This window comes from Hydra vulgaris, chromosome 13 (genome assembly GCF_038396675.1).
Source record: "Hydra vulgaris chromosome 13, alternate assembly HydraT2T_AEP".
Classification (NCBI taxonomy): Eukaryota; Metazoa; Cnidaria; class Hydrozoa; order Anthoathecata; family Hydridae; genus Hydra; species Hydra vulgaris.
In genome coordinates, this window is record NC_088932.1 from 9893571 (window position 1) to 9912991 (window position 19421).

Genomic DNA, 19421 nt, shown 5'->3' on the forward strand with positions numbered 1-19421 from the left:
GAAATTTTTTTGAAATGGTTTGATCATTTTGTGGAGTATGGACATCCTAGCAAGGATCATCCATTACTTTTAATAATGGACAACCAAAAAACTCATATATCAATTGAACTGACGGATAAAGCTAAGGAAAGCAATGTTGTGCTCTTGACATTGCCACCCCATTGCAGCCACAAACTCCAATCACTTGACAGATCAGTATTTGGGCCATTTAAGAAATTTTACAATTCAGCATGTGATTCATGGTTAAAGGCACATCTAAATACTCCTATGACGACATATGACATTTCTGAAAATTTAGGAATAGCTTATACGAGAGCCTTTAGTTCCCAAAACATTCAAAATGTTTTTAAAGCAGCTGGCATTTTCCCGTACGATCCATATGTTTTCAGTGATGTCGACTTTTTATGTTCTTATGTATCTGATCGACCAATTCCAACAAATGACAATTCCGACAAACAAACAATCCCCACATCACTGTGTATTGTATCTAAAGTTATTAATGAAAAGAAATAGCAAATCAGCACTTCTGCCTACCATTGGACAGCAGAAGATATAAGGCCATTTCCAAAACCGGGTGAAAGGGTAGCAAAGAGAAAAAGTGCAAAAAGAAAATGTTCTAGGTCTCTGGTATTGACTGACACATCAACAAGAAATGAACTAGTTGAAAGTTTATCAGAATGTAAAAGAAAAAAAGAAGATAAAGATAAGAAAAAGAAAAAAAAGTTACCCCCTCAGACATCAACGTAATTTTGACTCAATTTAAGCATCAAGCAACCTGTTGAACAAAGTTACAAATGCATTTAGAATGGTATTTTAAGTCTATTTGGCTTGTTTATGTTAGCCAGATAATATAAAAACACTAATATTTTTTTATTTATTTCATTATTTTGTAATTTAGCTATTTAATGGTTTCACAAAAAAATGTCTAAATCAGCAGCTTTGAGTTGGACCTTTAGAGGTTCATGGAAAACTCAAAAGAAGAAAAAAAAAGGTTTGTTTTAAATCTGCAACAAATATTATAAGAGCTAACCCTGCAACAAATATTATAAGAGTTAACCCTGCAACAAATATTATAAGAGCTAACCCTGCAACAAATATTATAAGAGTTAACCCTGCAACAAATATTATAAGAGCTAACCGTGCAACAAATATTATAAGAGCTAACCGTGACTTTTTCCATGAACTATAATACTATATGATTTATTCAAAAGAAATTTAAAAAAAAGAAAAATAAGAAAGAAAATAAAAAAGCCAGAGTTAAAATTGAAAAAGAAGATAATTTTGAAAAATCCCAAAATGCGACAGTTTAAAAACAAACAAGCAATATTAAAAAAAAAAATTCAGCTATGATCTAAGGTAGCTGAAATGGGATTTAAGGTTCATTATAATTTTGCCAAAAATAAACCTTGTTGGAAGTTGGATTGTTGGAAACTCTCGCATGAAAGGAGTTGTAGTCTCATGCTGACAAAAAGATTGTGATAAAAGATAAATATTTCAAAAAAAAAAAAAAAACAACTTAAAAGTGTGTATAATCAGTTGAATAAACCAATAAAAAAAAAGTTGTCAAAATACATGAAGCATTCCAACCAGATTTCATTCACTACCAATAAACTATAAACCAACCAACTTAGGGTCTATTCTTCTTCTTTTAAAGTCAGTTTGACGCTACACTCTCTTGATCAAAGCATTAAATTTCAAAAAATTAGATTGTGCTTTGAAACCCCACTAGTAGCACTAATGATATTTAGAGACATACAAGTGCAGCGATTTAGAGATATAACAATGGCAGTTCTAAGTCTTAATAATGCCGAAGTCACAACAAAAGTAACTGCTCAACGACGTTAATGCAAGTTCTCGAACTTTTTTGTCTTGTTTGTTCTCGGTGATAACAAACATACTTTTTTTCCGGTCTGCAACATTTGTTAAGATATTGTTTAAAACTTAACATATCTTTTGCGATGTTGCAAAAAAATATGTAGTAAAGAAACGCAATATTTTGTTGAATATATATATATTTTTTGTTTAACTTTACTTAATTATTAGAAGTAATATATTTTTTTATATCATGAATAAAAATTCATTTTTGATAACAATAATAAATCCTTATATAATATAATAATCCTAATATATAAATTTATTTTAAATTTAATATAATATATATAAAATTAATAATGTTATTAAATAATGCTATATATCATATATACATATCATATGTATATATGATATATACCATTATTTAATAACATTATTAATTTTATATTATATAAGGATTTATTATTGTACATATACATATGTATATACTATATATCATCACATATACATAATAATACTATATATATGTATATATATATATATATATATATATATATATATTTATATATATATATTTATATATATATATATATATATTTATATATATATATATATATATATATATATATATATATATATATATATATATATATATATATATATATATATATATATATATACAAATATTATATGTGTAGTTATAACTAGTACTTATAACTACTAGTTATAACTATAATAACGTTATTATATATTATATAATAACGTTATTATGCATAATATGGTATGCATACTGCTAAAATTATGGCACAATGATTGTGTACTTGACTGTACATACATTGGCTATGTACTACATAATGGTAATGTTGTAAACACATTATAAACATATTTTTTATAGTATTTAAGTTCTTTTATAATAAAATAATAATAACATTAGATGTTGTCATTAAGAATAATAGTATTATTTATATAACTGTTTTTAATACTAATTTGAAAAACTTTGATATTATTAAATCAAAATTATATCTAGTGGTATAATACTATTTCTAGATATATTTCCAGTGTTAAAAGTGTGAAAATATTGAAGTGTGTCTAAATAAAAAACATTTGCATTAACTGTGATTTTATAAGCAGGAATTTTGTGTTTGTTTTCCAAACAATGTTTTCAGCATTTTTCTAAGTACTCTGACTGTTGTTGCATTAAGGAGGAACGAAAATGGGAAAATGTTTTTTTCGAATTATTGGGGTAGTTTATATCAAAGAATACTACTCCATCTTCAACTTCTTTCCACCATACATTAATGCCTTCTACTAAATAGTCAGCTGATTTTTCTAAAAGTTTTTGATAATCATTGCTATTCTTTTCAATCCAAGTAAATGATATTTTTGTGTCATTAAATAGACTATGTAATGGTTGGTAGAATTTGTGAAGTATTGAAACGCCATCACATAACTTTTTTCCTTCCTTTAAATATTTTTTTGCTTGGTTGCGGATTATTGCATTAAAAATAACATTATCTGAATGATAATTAAAAGATGTTTTTGTAGACAGTTTCAAATTTTGAAACATTGCTTCTTCTTTTTCCACATTAGACGTACGACCTGCAAACAATCTATACTGTAGTGGAGCATGGGATGTGATTGAGTGATAGTATGCACCAAAGAATTTTCGCTTGCTATTTTTTAGATTTGCTTCTAAATGTTCTTTTATAATTATTGCCTGCACAAATGTGGTATTTATTAAACAAAGAATACTGTGTGTTGATCTAGATTCTTCTGGCATATAAAGAATGTTTTGTATTTCAAGTTGGTAAAAATTTAAAAACAAAGTGACCAACCTTGTAATGTTCTAGGAACAGTTAGTAACTATTAATAAACTTTTTAAATAGTTGGCAGCATTTTTTGCTTCAATGCCATTGAAAGAGCTTTTAATTATATTTTCTACAATTTTTTTTTATCTTTTTTTTCTACTAAATATGGCAATTCATCAAATATATTTTTAATATGGTTTGAAATATCATGCATTGGTTCATTATTTTAAATTTTATAGTGTAAAAGATTTAGTTGTGTTAAAGAAAAACCTGGTTTTTTAAAAAGAAGGGCAGGCAATCCTTGCACTCCATGCATTTCATTTGCCAATAGCTCCTTTAATTTTTTGACAGATGTATTTAATGGAAATTGAATATTTCTTTCATAAAGCTCTCGTTCAATCTGATTTTTTTTAGACATGAATATAATTTTGTTTTTCCTTGATTTACTGCCAGCTGTGAGGTGTTACTTGCATTTATATGGTCTATACGATTTTTTAAGGAAGTGTATGGGAAGCTTAGTGATATAGATATATTATTAGAAAGATCTGCATGCATGTTGCATGCCCAACAAAAATAATTACCACCCTTCTGATGACCAGCTTCCAGTTGTGCTGCTGGATTGTCACCTTTGAATATTCGTGCAACATCTAAAATAGGTGTTCCCTTGAATTCTAAGGGATCGCTCAATTGCAAAATGTCATTAATCCTGTCATCGCTATACAAAAGTTGCTGGTCATTGGAAGGACATCTACCAAGTATGTATAAATAAGGCTTTTCAATCTCTGATTGAACATTTATATTCTCTCCATACTTTTGTTTATATTCAAAGCTACTTAAAAATATGGCTGTATCATACATTACGCTAACAGTAACAAGAAAGTGAGTGTGATTAGATATACTGGAGCAATCATACCAAAACATTAAATTCCTTGTTCTTTCATAAGTTTTAAGTATATTTATCAGCTCTTTTTTAGTTAGGGTGTCATATTCATCTTTATATTCCTGAATTCAAGAGCATCAACAATTTGCCTTTGAGAAAGTGCTTCTAGTTCATTATCGTTTTGAACTTTCATAAAAATCTCATGGTCTTTGAACATATTTAGTCTTATATCTTTCAAGGAAATTTTTCTGCCTTCAATATGAACCTCTTTTTTTGTAATTGTTTGATTTTCAGATGATATAAATACTTTTTCATATCTTTGGGGTACAATCTTTTCCCCTGAATTATATGTTCCATCGTCTATTTTTTTTTGAGTTGCTGCTTTATTTTTTTATTAGTTGGTTCGCATGGCAAAGATATATCTCTGATGTATGGCATGTTTAACCTATTAAACATGAATGATTAATAAAATTTGTAAAGTTTAACTTATTAATGATAAGTGAAGGAAAGGTAGTAAATACCTCCGTTTTTTTCTTCTATACTGTATATTATTAATATTAGTGCCATCAGGGTATGTATTGTCTGACATTTTTCTTTTTAGATTTAGTCTTTTTAGATCACAGTTCATAGATTCTTAAAGTCTTTTCAGTACTTGGCCTCTGTTTGCGGGTGTAATACCTAAAAATTATTTTGTTTAAAATTCTTGTTTTTTATTGGTACTTAATACTGTTAAAATGGTAAAACTAGTTTATTACCATAATACATTTATTATTGGTTTATTATTTTTGTAAATATACTATATCGCAGACATTTAAAACTATTACCTTTTTTGTTTGTCACAGAAAATTTACGTGCTAGTTCAGAAAAGTTTATTATAACCATTAGGGTAGAATGAAATTACATCCAAACACTCAACTTGTTTCCAGGAATATTTCTCAACAGAACCGACAGGGTTTTTTGCTTTTTTCTCTCCCTAAATTAGTGGTAGAAAAAAAAAACTTTGTATAAGCCTCACTATATGCACCTTTCAATCCTTAATCCTTCTCTGTAGTATGCTAGAAGGTATATAACATAACTACATAAGGAATGGCTAGTACTTCTCTGTACTTAGAACACATTTGTCATATGGATTGTTAAACGAGCTCTGTGAGTGTTTCCACATCTCGTAGGTTCCTTCTAGATGTGAATAGAGTTTTAAAGTATGTGTGTATGAATATATGTATATATATATATATATATATATATATATATATATATATATATATATATATATATATATATATATATATATATATATATATATATATATTGAAATATACAACTTGAAATTATAATACCAAGGCCATCTGTTGCATTTAATTAATACCCATTAATTAAATGTCCAAATTATAAAAAATTCATACATCATTTATAATTAATGATCATTTGAGCTGGTAAGAACTATAATGGTGTAAGTTAAATTTTCCTCTATTTGATATTTATTAGGTTTTATTAGATTCTTTATTTGGTTTATGTAGAAAAATCCCTACATACTACTTCACCCAGGGATCACTGGATGAACTAATGACTTATGCCAGTCCTAAATTTAACATAATGAAGCATTGTAATTATAAATATTGACTTAATTCAAATCTGTTTTGATGTTATACTATTCTTTTTTTAACCAACTCATTTGCTTGTACTTGACTTACATTTTTTATAGCTGATAGTTTTAATATTCTTCTTTTTTTCGCATTTTTTTGTGTTTCAAAACTATGGGTTAGGCGGAGCTTATCTCTATTGCTTAATGATACAGGAACACCAAATGCCGTAAAAAAGTTAATTTTTTATTATACTTTGTGTTATATACATATATTATACATGTAAAACAAAGTGAGAGAGAGTACATTCTCTCTCTCTCTCTCTCTGGTGCAGCAAGCACATACACACTTGTGTAGTATATACAGTATGTAGAAACAATATTTATTATGTATAGATCTAAATACTCAGGTGTTTATGAATACTTATCTGCTGAGCTTTCGTATATAAATACCTATCTGTTGAGGTTTCTTTCCATTGATTTTCAATATCATTTTTTATTTTATTTGCATCATATCTGTGTTTTTTATTTTGTGGATTAGGTATATTGATTTTCATAGCCTTTGTGAATGTGGTGAAAAATGTTTTATTAAAATACTGCTCTAGTTTGTTCAGTGTTTTATGAGTTGCGATTGAAAGTTTTTTCTGCCTATACATTCCTCTTTTTTCTTCTTTATATTTGAACCTTTTACATTTGGCAGGAAATATTTCTAACTCTAATTTTAATCTTTTGTTAGCTATTCATCCTTGACAGTTAAAAAGGCTTTGAAGCATTTTTGAGCTTCCTAAATTATTAAATCTTACTTTGGAAAAGGTAAGCAAAATATCTTTCAAAGACAATTTTGACCTGGTCTTCCCTAAGTTTTTTAAATGTTTAACAATAACCCGGCCTTTTCTTTTTATTTGTTCATAGCTAAAGTGAAATGTAGGATTTTTTTCAATATAAATTTTGTATTGATGATTTAGCACTCTTGATCTAAAAACTTTATAATTTTCATTTACTAAATGTTTGATTCTATGTTTTTCAGTTAAAGCTATATATACTGCAACTTTAGAGAAACCGCAAGTTAAAAGATCAGCAATTGACAGCTCTGACATAACAAAAAATTGAGTTAATTTTATTATAAATCTGTTGCTTACTTGTATTCTATATTTGGTTAAGTAAATTTATATTCTGCCCGCTATTTTACATGTTTACATTAATCTATGGTAATTTAAAGACCGGAATTTTAGTAAAATAGTTTTATGGCATTATAAAATAGGGGTGGCTCATATCACAGTAATTTTTAAATTTTGAGCTTAGACTTTTAAATAAACATTAAGAGGTTTAACTTTAAAAGTCTAACTGGTCGTATGTCAATTTGTGTGTTCTTCACACTCAAATTAATAAAAACTTTCATATAAAATGGAAAAAACAGATTTTGAACTTGAAATAACTAATTTTTTTCGACCTTTAATATGTTTGCAGACATATGACTGGTTAGAAATTAAACATATAACTTAAAACTTGTTTGAAAAAGTTGTTTTCTAAATTTAATGTTTTATCTTCATTGAGCGGAGCACCATTTTATACCAAAATATGGTTCATCAACCATAAAGAAAAATTTTATATCTAAACTTTAGTAATTTAAAAAAAAGTTAATTTTGTTTGATTTTAGACAAATTAAAGCGCTCGGGGAAAAAAAAATAATTAAAAAAAATAAATTATTTGGGCTAAAAAAATGCAGTCAAACATAACCTTTTTATAAAAACGCAAAATTCGTGTATTTTCCAGAACATGCATTAACGGCGTTGAGTGCTGTTGTTGCAAACACAAAATCAGCTTTCTTAAAAGATTATTAAAATTTTGATAACTAAATCTTGTATGCGAAACGAAAGTATTTTGTCTAAAGCTATTGGCATTTATCAACTATCCAACAAAATAGCTAAAAGATCACTAGCAGCAAAAATAATTTCAATAGTACAAAGATGTGTCTCTAAAATATATATATTTTCATCATTTTGTAGAAGAATAAAATAATATGAAATAGATAAAATAGCCAAGAATAAAATAATGAACACTACAAAATAGAATCCATTGGTATAATATCATTATACCAATGGATTCTGCTTAAATTTCAGTTGTTAGATCAAACCTTTTATGTAATTGTCAGTAGAGACCCATGAATTATTGAGTTAATCAAAAACTTTTTTATCAAAGCCTTACATGTACCTTGTAATGCTTTTGAACTATCAATTAATCATTGCTAGCAATTTGCAATGTATTTGGAGGGAAATTATTTATAAAAACTGAATTGCAAAAGTTCATGACATTTTCAAAACCAAAACAAAAGGTTTGGGTTTGGTCCCACTGAGGAAATATTATGAAGTACAGTTTCGACTTCTGAAAAATATTGTGAGTACAACCACTCCACTAAATTCAAATTTAAAATTGATTCTAAAGACTGATAATGATTAGTTTAGTTTTTTCTTTTGTTTTAAATTGTTGCTTGCGTATTAAATTGTTGAAAAACATATAAATAAAGCGTAAACATAAATCTTAAAAAACAAGTTTTTAATTTATTTTTTTTGTAGTTTTTTAAACAATTAAAAAAGTTTTACTAAAACAAACATCATGTTTTGTAAAGTTTATCATAACACAAAAAATTACGATGAGTAACTTTTAGTAACGCGCTTTAATTTTTCATAGGAATTTTGCAATTTCAAAAAAATTAAAGTATTAAAAAAAAACTAGAGTATAAAAATAATTAAAAAATCAATTTTTAATTATAAAAAAATTTCAATCGTATATTATCATGAATTAATAATAAATAAATGCTATGGCTAAATTTTAAAATTCAAAATTAACATTTCGATTCTAATTTTTAAAAACTGATCCTCTGTGTGAATTTACTAAAAACTTTACTAAAAATTGTATATGGTGAGTGTTTATGTGTGCGTCTGCGTGCGTGTGTGCGCGTGTTTGTTTTTGAAAACCTGTTGCGCATGCGTCATTTAACGGTAAAACTATTGAAATTATACGTGTATCTACAAGATGGTTACTTTGTTTTTTGATGTGCTTGTTGTAAAATCTTCCTTATATAATACTATATTGATGTATTTCTCTTTTCTGAGAAACTTATTTTTATTTAAAAATTGAATTTATTTTCAATTTTGTTATAGACATAACTTTTGAAAATAATGAAGGTATGAATATACAAACAGATGATAACGATGTATATAATTCCGTGAAAGGAAATGATTGTAAAACATCTGTTTGTAGAATTTGTTATGGAAGTTCAGAAGAAGAAGAGTTAAAAACTCCTTGTAAATGTTTGGGCAGTGTTAAGCATATTCATCAATCCTGTCTTATGAATTGGCTTCGAACTGGTAATAATCATTGTGAAATTTGTAACACACCATACAGGTTTCATAGGACAACTCTGCCTTATAATAAAGTGAGTAAATTTATTGTTACAATTTTTAAACAAATTCATTCACCAAAAGTTTTCTGAAAGATCCTGAATACACATTCACTCTAAAGCAGTGTTGCAAAGAAGTTATGCACTAGTTTTTTAGAAAGTCTCATGTAATTATTTGAACAAATTTTACTATGTTTTTTGTTTAATTTAAAATTAATTTACTCTTCTATCCACCCCAAAAGTAGGGATAAAATCTGGTTAAAATCACAAATATAATAAAAAGTTTTAAACTTAAAAAAGCTTTCAATGAAATAATTAAAATACAATAAAGTATTGTCAAAATTTTATATGGTACAAATTTTTTCTTATTGAACTCCTGATAAAGTCAGTGCAAAAACAGCATCAAATGTTTCCATTATGAAAATTCGTTTTATAATATTTTATATTATGTTTTTTATGTTTGTATTGTTGTTGTATCTTATTATTATTAATTTTATTGGTTTGTTCCAATCATTAGTTGACTATCTGATTGCACTCATAATTGAACTTTTTTTAAATATTTTCTTTACTACTATAAACATATTTCTTAAAACTTGTATCATCTCTTGTTTAGTGTTGATCTAATTGGGATTTAAAAAGTAATGGAACAGTACTACAACCAATTAATGTAAATAGTATTTTATGGTTAATTCTATACTGGAATGAATTGTATTATAGAAGCCAATTTGCCTTAAAAGATTTCAGCAGTTGCATATTAGCAATAGAACAAGAACTTAAAAAGACCTAGCTGTTTATAGCTTTACAACAAGAACTTAAAAAAGATCTAGTTGTTTATAGCTTTTATTGAATTATTAGGCATATTGAAGCATGCTGAATCCACACTAAATAAACCTGCTAAACTAGTTCCATCAATTGTCAAATCAAAATCACCTCTATTATTGCTTAGTCATTGTTTTGCACCTGTAAAAATGAAACCAATATTAAAAAGTTTTTAAAAACTTAAAGAGGTAATTTTATCAGTGAATTTATAATTTTAAAGGCCAGTTTACACTGAAAGTTTTTTTTAGGTTTGAGATACAGGTTTTTAGTTGATAACAAGTAAAAATTATTTAACAAAGGGTCTTAAAAAGCTCAGGAAGGGTGGGAAAAGTATCCAAAAATAGTAAAGTATACCCTACCATGTCTTAGCACCTGAGAACAAATGAGCAAATTGCTTATTTAAACTGAAATTAAAAACTCTTTAATATTCTAAAATAAATTTGTAAAACGATTTTATTTACTTAAATTTTATTGTAGCCCTATTTATAATTATTTCATAAAATTATTAAGCTATGAAAATCTAGTTCATCAAAGTTGTTTAAAAAGTAATTCCATTTATTTATAGTGCCTGAAACTTATAATTTATAACGGTTCAATTATAATAAGTTTTAATTTCTTATTGTGCTTTTTACTGACATGTACTCAATAGTTTATGCTTGTAGTTACTGCTAGCTGAGAGCTTTATATAATCTTTACTTAAGGAGGTATATATTTAATATTGATTACCTAAAGAATTAGGACTCTAGGAAACCAACATTAACAGCATGCCACAGTTATATAATGTTTACAATTAAACATTTGTTACTATGATGTTATTGTTGGTACTTATAAAAATCTTATAAATAAATTAATAACTTACAATTTAAAATAATTTAAATCTGAAATAACCTTAAATAATTTTTTTAATAACTTAAAATAACTTAAGTCTTTATATAAATTGTTTAAGGATTTAATAAATGTTTACATATTTATATAGACAAATGCTATAATTTATTCAAATATAGTAAGCAACTATAATTATGCATGCATGGACATAAATTTTTTGCTGTTTCTGTTAAGACATTTTCACACACTGTACAAACTCCAAACTCTAGTATGTTCATGACTATGTCATAATAGGAGGCTTTGCTAAAAATTGCAATAGTTGTCTGAAAACAAAAAAAAACCTAAAACATTTGACTCATAAACCAAATTTAAATTCATCAGCAGATTTTAAATTTCATTCAAAAATATTGTAAACTACAAAAGTTATGGCCTTCTCAACTTCCCCTTTCACCCCCAAAATAAATGAAAAGATTGGTAGTTTTTCACTGTTAGAACTTTTTCAATTTACAATACTTTTGAATGAAACTTAAAACCTGCATATGAATTTAAATTTAATTTAGAATAGTGAAGTTGAAAATTATACTACATTACTGCTCTCATGTTTGGGCAGCAGGTTCAAGCATTTTAGAGTTTTTTTATTCCCAGGCCTCCTCCATTGCTATTTTATGCAAAATACTTAAGTATGACATCCTCAGTGTGTTTATGTTCTTTTTTTTAATTTATAATCTTTATTTTAAATTTTCCATTTATTTGTTATTGTTATACTAAAAATCTTTATTGATAAAATATTTGTTACTTTAGAGAATTTCTCCAAACAAAACATCATGGCATCTTGCTTGGATTGTAAAAGAACTAGTTGTATTAGACTGGTTTCATTTTTTAGAAATGGTTTTTATATGTGTCAGCTTAATGATTATTAATCGTATGTCTTCATTTGATCTTGTTTACCAATTTGGACTCATTGGGCTCGTGGAGTTGGTTTATTACACATTAAATGTAGCCTGTTGCTTTTTCTTGTTGTATTATGAGAGTTGGGTACAGTTAAATATTAAAATGGTTGTTTTAAACTATAAAGATCCCCTCAAAGAAAATATTTCTCTCTGGTTGAAGATATTAGAATGGTATGCTTCAATTTTACGTAAAAATAAACGTCTCAAAAATGTGGTTGATCTCATTCGAACAGAAGATTTTGTTTTTATTGAAGATAATTAATTTAGAAATTCCTATAAATTTGTACATATGAACTATAATATTTTAATATAATAAAAAATAAATAAAAGAAAATCTCAAGCTTAAGGTTAGTAAAGGCTGACTAAAGTTTTATTGTTAAATTTTTTTTTATCGTAGTTCAATTTTTGTAGTTTTATTTACATTAATATTGTAAATTTTAAATTTTGTGAATTCGATTCCCTTAAATAAAATTGAATACAGAATGCAAATTAATTTTTTAATTTTTTTTATTCTGATTACTCCCAACAAGGCTGCAAGCAACCACGATTAAGTTGGAAAAAAAAATAGAGTTAGACTAGAGAAAAAAGAATAGAGTTAAAGAGCTACGAAACGGTTGACGGGATTACTTAAAAAAATTGTAAGTAATATGAGTCAGGAAAAGGAAGATAGGAAAGAGTTCCAAGGCGTTGAAGTGCAGGAAAAAAAGCTAGAAGAATAGTTTTTAGAGCATGCAAAGACAGATACAGTAAAATAATGTATCTCTTGTATGTATCTCTTGTATGGAATACTATTCCATACATGAACAATATTCCATACAAGAGATTAGTAGAAATAGAAAATGGAATCAGGTGTAAGATAATGGCGAACACGATAAAAGAAGCAACCTTAGCGGATGTTAATTTAGCAATCGATTACATATATGATCTGTAGTGAACGATAATCCAAGAAGACGTAAAAATAGGACTTAATGAGAGGATTGCCATTCATGAATACATTAATGTCAACAGTTATGCGGTATATGTTAGTAGTAAATAACTGAGTTTGTAGGAGTTAAAATTCACAAGCCACTGCAAGCCCTAATTTGTTACAGAAGTAAGATCAGATTCAAGAACGGCTGCGTGTTCTAAGCGATCAAAATGAGAATGTTTATTGCCATGACTGGAGTTTGCTGTTAAGTCATCAGCAAATAAAGCCACTTTATATGTAAGGTTGTCATGAAGATTATTAATGTAGATTACAAACAAAACAAGGTGAAACATTGTTTTGTATTGTCCGTCAAGGTTGCAGCAGTTAGCAATCCAGCCGTAGAGCGAGAGAATGGCATCACCGCCACACTTTCCTTATTTAAGTTGTATTAATATTCACGAAGGTTGCTGAAGCAAGTTATAATTAAATATAAACGTTTTCTCTGAAATAATTTTTGCTGTTTTAAAATCCTAAAAAAAAAAAATTCTTTGAGTTCACATAACTTTTACTAAATGTAATATAAAATATTTTTTCGAATGTGGGTTTTGTTACAGATAACCTTTTGAATCGAATTATTCAGTCTTGTACCTAAGGGCATGTAGTCGTTATGTTCTTAGGGTAATTATTTTTTCCCCTTTAATCACAAAGTAGATTATCAAATTTGTAACAACGCAAATGGTATGTAAAAATTTAGTAAATAAAGCAGCCGTAGTAGCGCACTTGCCTCAGAAACAAGGAATCCCTTGTTCAATTAACACCTCTGGGAAAGTTTTACGATATCGGTTAGAAAGGAGGCGTGAACTTCCAATTAAATGCTCATCGGCGGTGCTCTGTGATAAGACCGTCAGGACTTCTTGGGACACCTAAATAAAATTAAAAAAAAAAATTCAAGTTTTAAAGATTTTATCTATTTTACAAGTAAAAAATTTTATTCAGCTTTGCTATTGACCTAGGTTGCCTTTTATATGAAAATAATTTTTTTAACACTAGAATAAAACGTTTTTACTAACACTATAAATGATATATAACAACTCAAATGATATGTAACAACTTAAATGATAAATAACAACCAAACTGATTTATAACAACATAATATTAAGATTAAGTAAGAATGTTGTGTACTTACGAAAGACTTTCTTTAAAACAGGTTTTACAATTGCACAGTCAAACAGCTGTATTTTAAGCGTGAAATTTAAAAATAGATTGTCTTGAAATACTGATAACACTATGTCTCTAAAGTGTTGTATCACTTCATGCTCATCAAACTATAACATTTTTGTTGGATGACTGCAATTCCAGAAGATATTATTTCTTTTGACATTTTTCCCGAACTAAGTTAGTCAGAAAAATTTTCTGTTTTATCTGAAGTAGCTCATTTTTAAACAATATTAAAATAACTAAAAGAAAAATCTATAAGAAGAATTATTTGTGATGAGAACATAAAAAGCCTTTATATTCACCAGATAATGTTGTTCAAGCTTTTGAGTCGCTGTATCTTGAGCATTATAACATTTAAGAAATGATTTTTAATTGCCTATTGATCATAGTGACCAATTATTTAACAATTATTAGTTTATACTTTAAGTTTATCACACAAAAATTTCCAATAAATCTTTATGGGACAAATTAGCGACAACTTAGCACAATTTCCCGAATTATTAACTCTTTTGAGTAGAATTTTATGTTATAATCACTAGAGGCAAATAATGCGAAAGAGTTATTTAATATAGTATAAGTATAGCAGCATATGGCATTCCCATCAATTGAAAAACTTTTAACTCTAATACTTTTAAAATTTAGTCAATCCATTTAGGAAAAAACAAAAAATTTATAAAAAATTTGTAATACTTAAAACATAAAAAAGCAAAAGTCGTCACAAATTTTTGTAAACAACAAGCGCGCGCATACTTATAGGCAGAAAATTATAAAAACACTATTACTGTTATTACAGTTTTTTTTATATTTTATTGGTATCCTTATATAAACTTGTATTTTATTGGTATCCTTATATAAACTTGTATTTAATTGGTATCCTTATATAAACTTGTATTATATTGGTATCCTTATATAAACTTGTATTTTATTGGTATCCTTATATAAACTTGTATTTTATTAGTATCCTTATATAAACTTGTATTTTATTGGTATCCTTATATAAACTTGTATTTTATTGGTATCCTTATATAAACTTGTATTTTATTGGTATCCTTATATAAACTTGTATTTTATTGGTATCCTTATATAAACTTGTATTTTATTGGTATCCTTATATAAACTTGTATTTTATTGGTATCCTTATATAAACTTGTATTTTATTGGTATCCTTATATAAACTTGTATTTTATTGGTATCCTTATATAAACTTGTATTATATTGGTATGCTTATATAAACTTGTATTTTATTGGTATCCTTATATAAACTTGTATTTTATTGGTATCCTTATATAAACTTGTAAAATCGTTAATCAAAAATAAGTTTCATATTTTAAAAATAAATTGTAATAATAAATGTTTTTAATATTTTAGAAAACTTTTGTTTTTAAGAACTTTTTTTTTAACTTTTAAATAGATGATCTTGTGAGAATTTTAAACTCTTTTGAGAATAGTCCAATAAAACAAAACTCTTCGATGCTTTTTAAACTTATTTTGAAAATAGTTAACAATATCATGAGTGAACATTTCAAGAGTCTGAAAATAGCAGATGCAATAAACTATATAAATAAGCTAATTCTTAAATGGACAGAACTTACCAGATCCATTTATAATCGAACGAAATGGAAACAATGTCAATTTAATCATTTATGTCAATTTAATCATTTGCTAAACATTACATACCAAGGTGTTACTCAATATTTAATTGATAGACCTAGCATGTACAAAAAAGGATCAATAAGAGCCTATAAATCCTTGGAAGCATATGTTTAAATCATTTAAGGCCACGCACAAGAATGTTTTTATAATAAAATATCAAATGGAAGGAAGTTCTGTTTTATTAAATCAAAGATTATTTTGAAAGTTTTATTTTCAAAACAGAACTTTAGCGTTTAAAGTTTAATGAAAATAATAAAATATTTTTCTAATAATAAGTTTTGCCAAGTTAAAATCAGAACAGCAAAAATATGTATGATGTATTTGTCTTTAGAAAAATATGTATGATGTGGCTTGTCTTTAGAAAAACTTGGTTGAATACTAACCGCTAATAGCTCATGTGTTTTCTTTAAATTAGAAACATCTTCGCAATTAAAGCTAAATGAAAACTTTATCTCCAACAAATACTCTATGCGCAGGATGTATAACAAATGCAAAAAAAATATATCTAGAATGATATACTTTTTTTGCATTTATACAAAAAAAGTATATCATTCTATAAAAAGAATCTAAAAGTATATCCAGAAACAAACTATACATCAAGCAAATCTTTGGTTAAAAACTAATGTATTATGTAAAAAGTTCCATTAATAAATATGCACAATACGGAACAGAAATTTCTTTTCCTTATTGTGGGGAAGAAAAAAATGATTTTCCAAAGTTCATAAAAAAGTTCATAAGTACTATTATCAAGTTCAAAATACAATCATTATCATCAAGTTTAAATCTCATTATCATCAAGTTCAAATATCATAATATTATCAAGTTCAAATACAACTATATCTGTGTCTCTGTTCTGAGGCTGGTTTTCTTGTATTCTCTCAAGCAGCTTAAGGTAAAAAAAGTTATTTTATAAATTGAAAAAAATTGACGCAGATTTTATTTATAAAATGATTAAAAAGTTTTTTATATATTTCAAAAACATTTTATTTCCAGAGCTTGTAACAAGACGAAGTGATAAATCAACAATAAATAGTAGGAAAGTTTACTGCGTATGCCAAAGGCCTAGTTTTAGAAAAATGATACCTTGCAATTTTAAAAATTGTAGATTTAAATGGTTTCATTACGTTTGTGTTGGAGTAAAAAAGGCTCCAAAGTACTGACTAGTTATGCAAAGATTGTAAAACCAGACAATAGTCAAGTTAAATCTTTTGCCAATCAACATGTATTTATATATTTAAGTCTGAAAAAATTGCTTCTTTACAGTTTTACTTTAACGTTTATACTAATCAAGTAACACCATTCATACTCAAATTAACAAGGGCACAAATAATAACCATGATGTCCAATAGCTTATCCAATATATAATCCAATAGTTTGAGTGATAGGCACAGTCATATGAAACTTTTTTATTCGTCCAATTACTCTTTCCACATGTATACAAAGATTTTATAGCTGTCTAGATGTATCTAACTCACCTCCAGATATCTGGGGTCTGCCTTTGAAAAAGTTGGGATTTTTAATGTTGCCCACAAGCATTTAATATTTAAAATCTTTAATATTGAGCAAGTACACAGTCACCAGGTTCTAGCAGCAAGTACACAGTCACCAGGTTCAAGTTTCTGATTAAAGTTCAGCTTAACTGTGATCTATTTTTCTGATACACGCACTAAATGGGCAAAAAGTTCGCGCCGGCCTTACCTACAGGCAACATTGTGAGAAAAACTAAACTAAACCATTTAGACTTTATCTACTTTTTGCTTTGCAACCTTACTATTCTCCTTACTTTTCTCTTATAACATTTTAGACGCCTTAGTAAATAAAAGGTTTGTTGCTTATAATGTTTCAGTATTATCAGATAGGAGTTTATTTTTGAAATTTAGCCAGTTAAGTGAAACTCGACCAAATTTCCCAAAGATCAAAGATGGCCATGGTTTGGCAATAAGAAACAATAATAAAACCTTTGCTTAAATAAAACTAAAAGTCTTTCTAACTAGTATAACAAGAAAACTGAATTTCTGTAACTTTAAAGAATCTAAAGATTAAATCGAAGCCAATAAATAACAGATGCTTTATAACACCTTAAACTTGCATCATTGAACATTGTACTAAACTCAGTTAGCTGATGGTCTTGCAAAAGAACAGTGATTTCTAATTTGAAATAAATTCAAATGCAATTTTTGTCATGTGTAAACCTTACAATGCGCCCTATTGGGTCAAAGGAAAAATCTTCTTTTTTTTTAAATCCATTTATTACCATAAAATATGAAAATTTACAATAATTCTTTATAAACTCACATAAATAAGGTTAGGTGTCACTCATATATTTAAAAACTAGTCAATGGAGTGACACCTAAAAAAAAACAAAAAAAAACTATAAATTAAAAACACAGAAAGAATTTAAAATAAAACAAGGAGGAAAATAAAATAAAGCACTAATAAATAAAGATAATATTATTAATTCCAATAATAATATAATAAAAATAATGATTATGATAATAACATGAATAAAAAAAACATTACAAATAGTAATTATAAAATGATAACTTTACTAAAAGTTATATCTAATGATAAAAACTATATTTAAAAATAATTATAGTAAAGTTTATAACTATGACAGAAATTATTAAAATAAACATAATGTTAGCAAAAATTAGGACAACCATAAAAATAACCATAAAACTATTACTATAAAGGAAACACGAACACTTGCATTATAAATAATATTAATAAGATTTCTAAAACAAAGGTAAATTAGTAATATTATTAGTAGAGATAAAAATATTAGTAATATTATTAATAGAGATAAAATATTAGTAATATTATTAGTAGAGATAAAATATTAGTAATATTATTAGTAGAGATAAAATATTAGTAATATTATTAGTAGAGATAAAATATTAGTAATATTATTAGTAGAGATAAAATATTAGTAATATTATTAGTAGAGATAAAATATTAGTAATGTTATTAGTAGAGATAAAATATTAGTAATATTATTAGTAGAGATAAAATATTAGTAATATTATTAGTAGAGATAAAAATATTAATAATATTATTAGTAGAGATAAAATATTAGTAATTTTATTAGTAGAGATAAAAATATTAGTAATATTATTAATAGAGATAAAATATTAGTAATATTATTAGTAGAGATAAAATATTAGTAATGTTATTAGTAGAGATAAAAATATTAATAATATTATTAGTAGAGATAAAAATATTAGTAATGTTATTAGTAGAGATAAAATATTAGTAATGTTATTAGTAGAGATAAAAATATTAGTAATATTATTAGTAGAGATAAAATATTAGTAATATTATTAGTAGAGATAAAATATTAGTAATGTTATTAGTAGAGATAAAAATATTAGTAATGTTATTAGTAGAGATAAAAATATTAGTAATATTATTAGTAGAGATAAAATATTAGTAATATTATTAGTAGAGATAAAATATTAGTAATATTTTTAGTAGAGATAAAAATATTAGTAATATTATTAGTAGAGATAAAAATATTAGTAATATTGTGAGTAGAGATAAAATATTAGTAATATTATTAGTAGAGATAAA

The 19421-nt window shown here is 26.2% G+C and overlaps 1 protein-coding gene across 1 annotated transcript; it reads left to right on the top strand.

Annotated features, from left to right (window-relative positions):
* Positions 1-9207: 9207 nt before the first annotated feature.
* On the top strand, positions 9208-12566 carry LOC100213459 (E3 ubiquitin-protein ligase MARCHF11). The gene is made up of 2 exons (XM_065816876.1): positions 9208-9515; positions 11925-12566. The coding sequence occupies exons 1-2, from the start codon at positions 9267-9269 to the stop codon at positions 12333-12335; spliced, it is 660 nt and encodes a 219-aa protein (XP_065672948.1). The 5' UTR covers positions 9208-9266; the 3' UTR covers positions 12336-12566.
* The last annotated feature ends 6855 nt before the right edge of the window (positions 12567-19421 follow it).